Source organism: Pogona vitticeps, chromosome 4, assembly GCF_051106095.1.
Source record: "Pogona vitticeps strain Pit_001003342236 chromosome 4, PviZW2.1, whole genome shotgun sequence".
NCBI lineage: Eukaryota > Metazoa > Chordata > Lepidosauria > Squamata > Agamidae > Pogona > Pogona vitticeps.
The window spans coordinates 134,322,042-134,336,216 of NC_135786.1; the positions used below are offsets into that span (position 1 = coordinate 134,322,042).

General features: G+C 39.1%; 1 protein-coding gene across 7 annotated transcripts in view; it reads left to right on the forward strand.

Moving 5' to 3' along the window:
- KIZ (kizuna centrosomal protein) overlaps nucleotides 1-14,175 on the forward strand; it is a 108,647-nt gene that overhangs the window by 10,545 nt on the left and 83,927 nt on the right. For 5 of the 7 annotated variants that reach the window (XM_020790540.3, XM_020790541.3, XM_072998440.2 and 2 more), the window contains exon 2: nucleotides 9,788-9,850. In XM_020790540.3, the coding sequence (XP_020646199.3) occupies nucleotides 9,788-9,850 (63 nt within the window). Of the gene's footprint in view, nucleotides 1-6,727; nucleotides 6,855-9,787; nucleotides 9,851-11,738; nucleotides 11,884-14,175 lie in introns of those variants that run through there. The other 2 variants (XM_020790542.3, XM_072998436.2) reach the window with 2 other exon arrangements.

The following is a 14,175-nucleotide window of genomic DNA, read 5'->3' on the forward strand; positions in this document are numbered from 1 at the left end:
GGTTGAAGTGCTGAGCTCTCTTCAGATCTAACACTGATCCTTTTGACTGGTAGGTCATGTGGCAACTGTAATTTTCTTAGACATATGAAAAGAACATCTTCCCCTGGAAAAATAGAGATGTAAGTACAGTTGTATTCAGCTCGGCTCTGTTTTGCTCTGTTGGCCTGAAGGAATTTTAGAGATACTTTATTCTCTTTACTGCAGAGAAATTAGTTGCCTTTGCAGGCCATGAGACGAAAAAAAAAATCAAGATCTAACTTTCATCCCCTGCCAAAACCTGTCAAATAGGCCTTATCCAATTACAGATCAACAATCTGATGTCAAAAAAGGACTTGGTGAGTGGTGGTTTTGCTTTTACCCAGATAGAAGTCAAAATAAAATATGACATAAATAGGTTCAGAATCTTAAACACATGTTTTCACTGACTGTCACATAGAAACAAAAAGAAGTATTACAGTATTCAATACAAAGAAATAAAAGAGGACAACCAAAGAGGGAAAATGAGATCTTTTCCATAACATCAAAGAAATCAAAGGGAAATTTAAGCTTAAATCAAGGATCCTGACAGACCAACAAAGGAACACCTATCTGACCAGGATAAAATAAAGGACTGCAGTTGAACATTAAGAAGGGACAGGTAATTACTATAAAAGAACTACAGAACTTTAATATTGACAGTGAAGAAATTAAAATTGCTAAAGGTTTTGTATACTTTGGTTTAGTCATCGGTTCAAATGAAGACTACAGCCAAGAAATCAGAAGAAGGCTAAGACTGAGAAGGATAGTTATGAAGAAACTAGAGAAGATCTTTGAGCCTAAGGATGTGTCACTGAAGACCAAGGCCAAGATAACCTACATTAGTGTGTTCAGTTACTAAATTTAGATGTGAAAGCTGGCCAGTTAAGAAAGCTGATGGGGGGGGGGATGGTTTGGTTCGCAGATACCATGGACTGCTGGAAAGACAGATGGTGCTTTCTGGATCAAATCAAGGCTGAACTCTCTCTAGAAGCAAAAGTGACAAAACTGAGGCTGTTGTACTTTAGTTGTATCATGAAAAGACCAAACTTGCTTGAAAATGCAGTAATGATGGGGAAAGTTAAAGTTAGCAGGAAAAGAGGGAGACCGAATATGAGATGGATTGACTTAATAAAGGAAGCCATGGCCTTCAGTTTCTAAGACTTGAGCACTGATGTTAATGACCTTTTGTAGGTCAGTAATTCATAGTGTTGATTTAAGCTGAAGACGACTTGAGGACACATAACAGCACCTGATATCGGGTTTGATTCCTGTTGGTCTCTCTATTTTTTTGAGTTACATATGTAAGTGTGAAATCAGAATATTATTTTATCTTGTTTTTATCTGTGTTTTGAACAGTGCCTTGTGTTTATGCAGGAAATTAATATGTATGTTTTAGCATTTTACTTGACAAAACATAATTATTATTGCTTAGCATTTGATCTCTCTTAACTTAGTCCCAGATGCCAGTCTGTTTATGTGCTTATGCACTGGTAAAGAACTTTGTATAATTCATAAACAGTTGCCAGGGATGATGCCAGTCTGGCCCAGATAATGCTGTGACTGTGGCATCACTATTCAATTAACTGTTATGGCTGTTTTTAAGTGAGATTCTTCCCATATCATGCAGCTTCAGACTTGCCGGGAAAATTAACAAGCCTGTTCAGGAAGATAAAATGTCTTCTCAAGAATCAGCTTGTTTGACTGTTGGAAGGGCCTGTCAGAGAAACAACTGAGCGCATAGTAGGCAGACAAAACGTCAAGGCAGGCTACCTGGCTTTGGTGAAGTGTCAGTCAACTGGTTGCATTTCTCCCCTACTTCCAAGGCTTGTTCTTTATCAGGAAGAAATCTATGGAACTTTTTTGATCAATGCCTGTTTTAAGGAGCAAGATCCACATTGTCCGTTTCTGACAGATTGCACTGGCACATTTCCAAATACAGGTTGGACTGCCTTGGCGGGCTAGTCTATAGATGGTCGAGACGATGAATGCGTGATTCATGTTGCTCTTGATCTGCAAAGCTGAAATATTGCATATTGAGACCTTATCTTTGCTCAGAGGGCTAAAACTAAATGGAAGACTGTGCAACTGCTTATCAGAAATCACATCAGAGCAAAGTGGAGAAAGACCAAACTCTTTTTCTCATGTAGAAAAGGAGCACTACAGAATGCTTTCCTTCCTACATCATGGCCAGAAAGAACAAATATAATAACTTTATAACCAAAAAGTAGTGCCTATGTTTTGTGTTCTCCTCTTCCGTCTCAATCTGTTTTCCTTTTGGATCATATCATTTAGGCTGTGAATCTAAGAGAATGGCTGTCATTATTCATCTTTCTAAGCCACTCTGAGAACCTTTTTTTTTTGTTGAAGAGCAAGGTAACAATCTTTTAATAGTAACTCTCTTTTTATATATAAGATTTTTAGTGCATGAAAAATCTTCCAGAATTTATTCCATATAAGAGTATTTTTAAAAGTTAATTAGAAAAGAAGTATAAAAGTGTCACTTCACTCTGTCATTGCAGTGTGTAGGAATACAATACAGTAAATGCATTTCGATTCCTGACGGAATTTATTCTTAACAGAGTCAAACAGGTGCTGCGAGTGAGGAGATAAAACAGATAGGTTATTCATAAAGAAAATTAAAACACTTTTATTGAGCAGTGTAATAATGTAATTTCTTGCTTGTTACTGAAACATGGAATTTTTGCTCTTCAAGCAGAAGAGAACAAGAAGCAGGTTAAAATTATAGGTCTCTGTTTTTTTCACTTCATGATTGACAAAGTCTCCAGTACTTGGCAGATGTTGGTGTCCCATTGGTGCGATCATTTTGTTTGCCTGTTAACTATTATGGAAACTGCATCAGGATTACCATGTTATACCATAGCATGGACACATACACTTATTTATTTCAGTCTCAATATTTTTATATAATCAGAGAAAAGAAATTGTGTTAAGACTCTAGGTTCAAAAGGTTTTAGTAAACTAGTGAGAAAGCTACTAGTAAACTACATGAGCTAGCTTATGAAGTATTACTATTTCATAAGAAAGTCCACCAAAGTGGTTTAAAATATGAAAGGGTGTGGTACCACATAATTCAATCCAATGAAAGCTAGAAGGGTATTTTAGGAAATTACGCTTAACTATGGGTGATCAAATCCATATATATGCAAATTACATACTGTGTCAAGGCTTCATGTTTGCCTTGAAAATGCATATACTGTATTTACTATATTTACTTCCATGTGAGCTTCTGTGGGTTGGGGCCATTGTGGGTTATGCAAACTTTTAGGGTTTTTTGGTCAAATACAAAGTAATTGATGATGCTTAATAACAATATTTATGTACCATCAAGTTGATTCTGACTTATGGCAACCATTTCCAGAGTTTTCTAGGTATAGAGTACTCTGAAGCAGTTTATTGATCCCTTCTTCTTGGGTCTACAGGGACTGTGCAGCTTGACCAAGGCTACACATCCTGGCTCTTCCCTGGGAGGCGAAGTGGGGAATGGAGGTCCCAACTCCACAGCCAGGTATCCCACTTGCTGAGTTATCCAGAAAGATATTTAGGAAGCTTTTTTTTTTGAAAATGGGTTGACTTTCATTTTTAATACTGATGAGCTCTGGTTAGGGACAATCTTTTGTCGTTTCTTTTTTGTTTAGGCTTAGGTTGGGTAGCGAAATCAGCCATGCTGCTGGAAAAAGATACTGTACATGCATTCCTGTTTGCATACCTGTGACTGGCATACTGATTAATAGCTTCAGGAAGTAGCTCAATCCATTCATACCACAGGGATGTTTAATTTCCCCAATTTTCTTCTACCTATGCAACATGCAATGACATTTTATTTCATTGATCGTTGGTTTACGATGGCTGCTATTTCATTGATCGTTGGTTTACGATGGCTGCTATCCCAAAATAGTTTATTAATTCACCTTCACTCACAGTCTCCAATTAATGCCATTGAATGTGATTATTCGCTGTTGCGGTGGGCTGGGCTGGGATGGCTGAATGAAAGAGCAGGACAAAGAATTCTTGGGACTTTCCCTCTCCTATTAGTATCTGGTAGCAAGTTCATGGGTGGGTTTTGCTTTTGATCTCATACCAAGGGAACGCCTTTGGTCTAAATTTGAGACCACAAGTATTGATAAACGGCTTCTCCTGCTGATGTGGCGACTTCATGAAAATACGCATTTGTGGGTTCTTTGTAACTCCGCGGGGATCTTACCCAACCAAGTCACTGTGCTTAATGGAGTGAGACAAGGATGCATACTAGCCCCCACCTTGTTTAATTTCTATGTCAATGGCTTAGTTAGAAATTTAAGTAACCCCAATTTTCACCAACCCAAACTTGCCTCTTGCCCAATTTCAACTCTATGTTGATGATTCCGTTTTATTGTCAACTACGTGTAGGATTTAGAAGACTTCTGAGATCCTTCTCCACCTACTGTAATGAAGAACAACTAATAATTAATTATGCTAAAACAAAGATTATGGTGGTTAGTAGAAGGAGAATAAAGCACAAATGGTCTCTAAATGGACACCCTGTAGAGCAAGTAGCATGCTATAAATACCTTGACATAGTTTTTCATTCTTCAGGATCCTGGCTTACTCATGGAAACCATGCAGCAATGAATGCCCAGAAAAATACTGGGGCAATAACAAGATTTTTTCATACTGTTTGGGGGTAAACATGTACCATCGGTAATACACGTTTTTAAGGCCAGGACTATTTCACAAATGATTTATGGTTCTCAACTATTCGCTTACACTTATCTATGACCTCTGGAGATTGTTCAGACCATTCTTGGAGTTCCACCTTCTACTTCCAGTGTGGCTCTTCGGTTAGAGGTTGGGTTAATATCCATTAAAGCACAGGCTAAAGTCCTCATGCTGAAATACTGGCTTAAACTGATTTTTTCATTAGAAGGGTTGGCCCCACTGATCCTACTAGATTCCTTTCAGCCGGAGTGGAAGAAACATATAACAGAAGAGATATCGAAAATTGGCTTTTCTCCCAGTATACTTATAGCAGTGGGTCTTACGGATGCCATTAAAGCGGTGAAGTTAAGGGTATGGGACATTGAACTACAGGACCATGTTGGCCAGTTAGGGAAATATAACTTCCTTAAGAAATCTGCTTTTATCACCTCCTCGTATTTAGCCAGCACTATGTCATCTAAATCGGACATGGTGGCGCTGTGGGCTAAACCGCAGAAGCCTGTGCTACAGGGTCAGAAGACCAGCAGTCGTAAGATCGAATCCACGCAACAGAGTGAGCTCCCGTCGCTTTGTCCCAGCTCCTTGCCAACCTAGCAGTTTGAAAGCATGCAAATGCGAGTAGATAGATTCCACCTCGGTGGGAAGGTAAAACGGCGTTCCCTGGTCACGCTGGCCACGTGGCAATGGAACCTGTCTTCGGACAAGCGCTGGCTCTACGGCTTGAAAACGGGATGAGCACCGCCCCCTAAAGTCGGACACGACTGGACTGAAAATGTCAAGGGGAACCTTTACCTTTTTTGTGTCATCTAAAGCCGTAAGGGCTTTTACGCTAGCTAGGCTTAATATACTACCTTCTAAGGTTCTGGAGGGAAGATTTTGAGGTTTGCCTGCATCAGATTGTCTCTGCCCTTGTAATAGGGATAAAGTTGAATCAGTTGGTCATGTTGTTCTTTTTTGTACTTGTTATCGGGATCTTCACATGGAGCTTTTATCACCTATTATATGTAAATCTCCTGGGAGATCAGAGGAGAATTATGTACAGTGGCTACTCTCTGACAATACCCCTTATATTACAAGACAAGTGGCCAAATTCTGTGCTGCAGCAAACAGATGTTTGGTTAGGTGATTTTAGATGGACAATATAATGTTTTTAATATAACACTGCCTTAGGTTTTACCTATATTAAGGATATAATATGTTATTAATTGGAAAGAAGGGGTTGTTTTATCATGTTTTAATGGGATTTTATTACCCTGCCCGACTTTACTAAACAATATTTATATGTATCTATTTTGTATTAATTTGGTTTTACTGGTCTATGACCGTAATAAAATATACTTACTACTTCATGGGTGGGTTGTTTGCTTGTAGCTTTCAGGTGCTCCTTTCTCCACTCTTTCCTCCTCACTTCTGGGATAGTCTCCTATAATACATTAACATATTTTTGGCAAGTATAACATCCCACAAGTACTAGAACTGGTAGGGAGTAGTCCTGCATAGACCATCCTAACAACGTTTTTTCCACAGCTTCAACTCAGTCTAGTTTTGTCCTTGCGTTGATTGAGTCATGCAATGAAAAGGTTGAGGCACTAGTGGCTCCCATTAGTGTATGGGTAATACTAGCTGGACAGGATTTGGAAAATCGGGGCTCCATCTCTAAGAATCCCTCAGTTAGTGGCTCTGTTGGCTGGGGGATTCTGGGTGCTATTGTCCAAAACAGTAACTTTTCCAAGCTTTATAACTGAGTAAGTTTTTCCCTCTTGTATATTATGTTTTGATAGCATGGGGAGGTGAACTACAGTAAAGTGAATCTCTGTCCAGATAATTTAAGTTTCTAAACTGCTCTGTGGACAATTTCTTCAACACATTTGGGAAAGGATCGCTTTTAAATATGCTGACAGTACTACCATTTAAATATTTTGAAGAATACATATCTATACACAAGATTAAAGAAGCAATTGAATGTCTTAGTCCAGGGGAACCTTCAGGAAGATTCTGTTTTCAAGCTCCTACAAAGCAGAATTCTATAAGGCTATTAAGAATCTTCTAGTGACAATCTTCACTATCTAAGAACGATTAAAATACTTGTTCCTGTGACTTTGTCCCAAGTTACTTTTCAGGTGGGTTTTTATAGATAATAGATTTACAGAAGTCTGTATATTTCTTTTAGCCATAGCAACAAATATGGATGTGCCCTCAACATATAATATTGATGTGCTATTTATTTTTCTCATATGTATATTTTCGCTGCTCTTCTGAAGCTCAAAGCAGATTGCAGTTGAAAAGAAATTAATTCTGAGGTAGTGAGAGTTGCCACTAAGCATACCTCAGCAGGGAGCCACAACCAATCTCTGGTCTCTGATATGCATATGGTATGTGTACTTCAAACTACCCTGAGTGAAACAGCTAGGCTATGTCAGTTTCATACCTATTTAATCCAGCAAATTTATGTATCTGTCTTTTATTTAATTTTTTGGAAGAGAGCAAACCTGTTTATTTTGCAATATGTACATTTTTCATATCTTTTTGTAGCATTTTTGTAAACAACTTGTGAATTTAGAACTGCATCAGTAATCTGAACAAATGGAATCTGAAATATATGTTCTGAACTGAGTTAGTCTGAAAGGTCAGATGTATACTTAGATTTAGGTATAAAGTAGCCCTTAGCAACTGCAGCTTGGTTGTCTTAATAAGTTAATTGTTGTTGTTGAGTTGTTTAGTCGTGTCCAGCTCTTGGTGACCCCATAGACCAGAGCACGCCAGGCCCTCCTGTCTTCCACTGCCTCCCGGAGTTGGGTCAAATTCATGTTGGTAGCTTCGGTGACATTGTCCAGCCATCATGTTCTCTGTTGTCCCTTCTTCTCTTTCCTTCACATTTTCCCAACAGCAGGGTCTTTTAACAGGTAAATGCTGGGATCCTAGTTCCAGAAAGTCATGTTATGTTCTCTCACATGTATTGTTTAAGAGGCGGAATTATTTTGCACCTTGTTATTCAGAGAGGAATTGGAATTTGCATTGGAAAAGCAATTCTTTATACTGAAAAATGCAGAACACTTGACTTGTGAGGAATTATAGTATAATTAGCTACCAAGCATATTGTTTGTGAAAAGTCATGGAAAGGTTTTCAAACAGTGTAGTTGCTTACAAAATAAGTTCCATTGAACTCTGTGGGACATACAGTGGTGCCTCTAGTTACGAACGTCACTACATACGAACATTTCGTCTTACAAACAGCTCCGGCCGCAAAATTTTGTTTCTACTTGTGAACGGAGCTTCCACTTATGAACACAAAAAAGGCAGGGGAAAAGGGTGGGAAATTCAAATACCTAACTATAGGTGGCGATGAGGCTGCTTCTTTGTAGCTCTTTCGCCCTGGCAGTTAGTCAGTGAGGGATCCGAGGAGGCTGCCTGCTAAGGTAAGGTGCTGCTTTATACTTTTAACTGTTCTGGGTATTTTTGCAGTGTGGTTTTCAGCTGGGGGGGTTTTATGTTTCTGTGCTGTGATGGGTCTTGGGGGTTTGTTGGTTTTGTAGTTGCTCTTTGGAGTGTTTTTCCCCCATTTCTGATGGGTCTTGGGGGTTGTTTCTTTTTTGTCCCCCCATTTCTGTGTGTGTGCTTGTTTTAAAGCATACTGAAGCAATATATTCACGAAGGCTTTCACGGCCGGGATCTAATGGTTGTTCTGGGTTTTTCGGGCTCTTTAGCCGTGTTCTGAAGGTTGTTCTTTCCGACGTTTCGCCAGTCTCTGTGGCCGGCATCTTCAGACGACAGCAACCTGAAGCAAACTGTGTGAAAAAGCCACATCTCTTTTGGCCTTTGGGAGCTTCACCTGCTCGATTCCCCAGACTGGTGTCCTCCAGTTGTACTGGATTATAGCTGTGATCAACCACAGCCAAAAAGACAGACCCAGCTATTTTTTTTCCTGTAATAGCTGGAGTTGGCCAACGTCTGTTTGTGTGAATTGACAAGATATGTTGTTGAGGTTCATGCATAGACACCAAATACCTGCCATCGGAAGAGGCTGATGATTCCTTTAATATTTACCACCCAGGATGATTGTGTTATTTTGCTTAAATAAAGATTATAAAGATAAGGAGTGCTTTTGCACAACTCTGCCTAGTGTGCCAGCTATCACATGTTCTAAGTTGACCTGACTTAGCAACCTTCATCCATGTCTTAGTTATATTATGTCTTGACTATTACCATGTGCTCTACATAGGGCTACATAGGGTATAGGATCTTCAGCTTCTGCAACATGTGGCAGCTAGGCTGCTAAGTGGTATATAGCAATGGTTCCCAACCTTGGGCAACCAGGTGTTATTGGACTGCAATTCCCAGGAGCCTTCACTACCAGTGATGCTGGCTGGAGTTTCTGGGAATTGCAGTCCAAGAACACCTGGGTTGTCCAAGGTTGGAAATTGCCAGTGTATAATATCATGATCACATAACCCTGATACTAGTTGGCAACTGGTTATTGTGCCCATTGCAAGTGTTAGTTTTAATCTTTAAAGCTCCTGGTGGCTTGGTGGTGGGCTGTCTGAGAAATCACCTGTCTCAATATGAGCCTGTACAGACTCTTTGTGCTTTTTTTCTGAACTGTGATCAGAAGAGAGTGCATAGATTTAAGAAGGGAGTAAAACCACATCTTTTAAAACTGGCATTTGATATTTAACCTGACTTGCTGTGTTGTTTTTAAGCTACGTCCTTTGCTGTTTTAATCATTTTTAAATTTCCTTTGCAAGATTTTGATGACTTTACAGTGGGGTGACTTAATATGGTTTTATTAAGGCTTTTGATAAATGTTTGTTTTGTTTGTTTTTGTATCTTGTAAAAACTTTGTAAGCTGCCTTGAGTGCTATTTTTAGTGGATATGTGTGGTTTAAATGTAATAAATAATCAATTTAATTTAATAATTATTCATTATTATTGGCTCAGGATTCATAGGGGAAATGAATGGTGTTTATTCATAGTGAAAATGTGTTAAACCTTTATCTTTTATTTACTGTGAAGTAATTTATAATGTACAGTCTCTAAAATAATATCTTTCTTTCAGTGAAATAAAGAGAATGGAACTGGAAAGAAAAATGCTCGAATATAGCAAATCTGATACTTGCTTGTAAGTACATAATGTGCCTTTTATTCTATATTTGGGTTAGTATTTTTAAAATTGGGAAGAGTTTTTTTAAACTATAGTCTTAAAAGTGGTTAAAAGCTAATATTGTTTATATTGTGAGGAAGACTGACATACCGTATTTTTCGCTCCATAAGACGCACCTTTCCATAAGACGCACCAATTTTTTAGGAGAAGAAAATAGGAAAATATAATCTGTTTTCTTCGCTCCATAAGACGCACAGAATTTCCACCCCCCTGTTTTGTGGGGGAAAAGTGTGTCTTATGGTGCGAAAAATACGGTATATAGTAAATGTTGTGATAATGTAGCATTTTAATATCAAAAGTTTAAATTTACTAGGCACAAACACTGGCAATGTATATTCAAAACTAGAATATAGGAAGACCTGGGAAACTAAAATAATGGTTTATTCCTGGATGAAAGCGGGGTTCCTGGCCCAGAAGTCTTAACAATGAAGTCAGGCTAAGAATACAGTGAGAACTATCTAGAGTAAAACCTGAACACAAGAAGCTTAAAATGCTTGAAAGTATTTAACTGTCTGAAATAGTAATAAAATACTGCTAATTGTTGCAAAGAGCAAGTTAACAACTCTGCCCCGGAATATTACCTACTTACTTTTCTTGATGGTTCTACTGCTGAAAGAGCCAGGCATAGGCTTGGTTTGCTGTTTTTAAAAAAATATATAATAATCTGGAACATTATGGGATGGAGCTCAGAGTTTTTGTTTGTGAGCCAAACCCTTCTAAGCTTTGCTGTGGTTGCACGTCTGAAAAGAAAATTAATTTTACTCTCTCAGAATCATTTACATAATCTTACTCAGTGATGACCAGCTTTCTCCCTTGGAGCTATTTGCTAGGGGGTGGTGGTGCTTGTGTTGTTTTTAAGCTGGAGCCTTTCTGTTTGCAAGCATATACATTCTCTTTCTCTCTCACACACAGGGAAACTAAACCACTACAGTTCACACGTTCTTCTGTCCTAAGATTAGGAGACCTCTGCCTGCCCTGTTTGCCTCTCCCCTTGTCCTCCTCTAAGACCAGTAGCTGCTGACTGTCATATGTGCATGCTCCTAGTAGAATTAACAGCTATAGGAAGTCAGTGGAATACTACTAAAGGGTCCCTTCTGTTTTGGAAATGTCCAGATAAAAATCTGCAATTCATGGGCAAGAGTGTGGGTATCAGGATGAGTGAATTGTTTTGGCAAATTTTGGTAGCTGTGTTTTAGAAGAGCTAGGGCAGGATCCAGTGTTGGGTTTCCAGTAGCACAACAGCAACATCCAACAGAACTACAGTAAAAGGGCCACATGTCCTTCACCCTTCACTTGAAGAAATCATGGTCATATCTAAGAGATGCATTGATTTCTGTGGGAGTATTCTTGTTTTGATATTTGTTCCATGTGAATGTTTTAAATTAAAAACTGACCTGGTAAATAAATATGGGTTTGAATCCCATTACAGTACTGCTTGTTTAAGGTTTTTATAACTTGCAGTGGCTAACTGCAGCTAATTGCCAAGGTCTGGGGTGCACCTTGGTGGCATTGTCAGGCATGTGAACCAGGTAGCTAATGAACATGTCCCCCAGCACCTTGTCAATTAGCCATAGCAAGTTATCCAGACCTTATGGGTACACAAATCGAATTCTGTCCAGGAAGCTAAAATTACGGTAAGCATTGCTTGTAACTGCTCTAATTTTGCAACTATGTTGCTTTGCCCACAGACACGCCAGGACTGAAAATCTGCTTCACATCCAAATCTAGGGATATGTTTTATCACTGCATTCCAGTTCTGGTTTGTTTGGAAGTAATTAACAGTAATTCTGTTTATGGATGAAACTGACAGTCATTTTTAATTGCAACATCCTGATTTCTTTACCAGCTCATGCACAAAGCGAAAGTGAATGAGCTGTGCATATGGGAAAACTGCTCATGTACATCACAGCTTAAGAAGCCAAAATTCATTGCTTTCCATGATCTGTAAAAGAATGTGGCCTATGTGGCATCATGCCCCTTGCATCTTTGGGGTAGGCTTATGTCATGTGGAATGTGTGCTTTGTCAAACCCTGAATTCAAATAGTTAAAAACAGAAATTATTAGATGGGTTATATCTTGATGAATACTAAACAAAATATTACCATTCATTTATTGCTGAAATCTACGTCCCTTGAGGCAAAGCCTGTTACTTCCAGCTGATTCTATATCTGGTCCTATTTTGGAACTAACTTTAAGTAAAAAAGCCTGGTGTCAACATCTGGCCTCGTTGATTTTGTGTTCTTTTCTTTTTCTCTCTGTTCTTAGGCTCTGTAACACCCAGCTTAGTAAAGAGTCCTGCAGGGCCTGATAGTATTAACTCTTTAGAAGATTTTTGTGGTCTAACAAAGTTATTGCTTACTCTTGTTTTCATATGTTATTACAGATTTTTCTTGCTCCTTTTTTGCCCTCTTTAATGTGTTGTAAAATTTGTGTCAATATATATGTACAATCATATATGTGTTTGAAAAAAACAAATATGCAGAATTGTTCCATGTATTAAAATAAAGCAGACTTGAGAATCATCCATTCTAGCCACCCACCTACCTGCCTGCCTGCCTGCCTGCCTGCCTGCCTGCCTGCCTGCCTGCCTGCCTGCCTACCTACCTACCTACCTACCTACCTACCTACCTACCTACCTACCTACCTACTTCTTTTACTGTACTTGGTTGCTGCCTTTCTCTCAGGTGGTGGGACTGAAAGCAGGTTGGGGCAGTGAGAATCTCTTTTAAATCAAACTATAGAGAGTTAGATATTCTTCTGACTAGTCTCCCATGTCTTTCGTCAGATAATAACTGAGTCATTTTAAATGCTATGTCTGAGATTCCAATTATCCTCCTGCAGAACTTTGCCATTGCAGTAAGAATGCCGTCACCAGGTGTGACAGATTGCCACTGATAAAAGAGTTCCTTCTTTGATTTTGAACTGTACGTGAGATGTAACAAAATGAAGTTATACATACACCAAAAATGGGAAAGCAACACATTAATTAGTGGCAAACTGCTGCTGCTGGTGACATTATTCCTGCTGTGGCCAGAGCTCTGCAAGAAGATACTGACCACTATACTGATACTGGAAATAGTTGTAATGTATTAAAAGGAGACTTGGTGCAATTACCTCAACAGTTTGGATACAACTTTGGTTGTACTATTAACTATGTTTCACTAGAAAGAGCTTCAACTTGTAGTGCAAAGTAGGCCAGAGTTATCTTTGAAATGATATAAGTCTATGGGATATTACCCAATTTTGAATGCAAGTCAATTAAATGCCAAAAATATTGGCTGAAGCTATGTTGTGCAGTACTACCTGCGCCATGGAGTGATGTCATCAGCAGTGGCGAATCTGAGACAGTGCCTGCAGGAGGCGGGGCTGGGAAGCCAGGATGCTGCCTCCGAGTGGGTGCAGCAACAGATCAGCTGTGTGATCATTGGCCAAACTGTCATTAACTGGTTCGTGCCCACCTCTGCTGCTGATTAAAAGCTTCATTTGAGGATTTGTAGCTGCAGGCAGCTTTAATAAGCAGCAATTAGCATTTAATCTGTGGTGATTTGTCACAGGTGATAATGTAATCTGTGTTGCAGGCGTGGAAGGCTTTTTTTTTCAGGGCCTTATCTTGTTCACCTTAGGATACCACTCTGTTTGTGCACCATTTCATCACCAGAGTAGATATCATTCCAATAGTACAGGAATGAGGAACTCCATCAGGATACGAAGATGCTCTTGGAGCTCCCCGTTTTTTCAGTGGCCTTTTATGCTTTTGTTGAGAAGGGGCCAGGAGATATAGGTTTTTACTGAACCCTGTAGAAATTAGCACTGCACTCACATATGGAGTACTTTAGACCCTTAATTCATTCAAATACATTTTTTCCTTAATCTCCGTACTTTTATTTATTTTTATTTTTTTATTTTTTATTTTGGACTTATATACCGCCCCATAGCGTTACAAGCACTCTCCGGGCAGTTTACAATTTAATTATACAGGCTACACATTGCCCGCCCCCCCAGCAAGCTGGGTACTCATTTTACCGACCTCGGAAGGATAGAAGGCTGAGTCAACCTTGAGCCGGCTACCTGGGATTTGAACCCCAGGTCGTGAGCACAGTTTTAGCTGCAGTACAGCATTTTAACCACTGCGCCACGAGGCTCTTCTTCTTCTTTTAAGGTGCAAAGGAACAATATTCTTTTGAAGTTCTCAGTCAACAAGTTGTTCTTAGCACCCTGACTTTGATGAGAATCTTGGTACTACGCCTATGTACAGTAAACATTTCTCTTGAAAAAAATAAGCA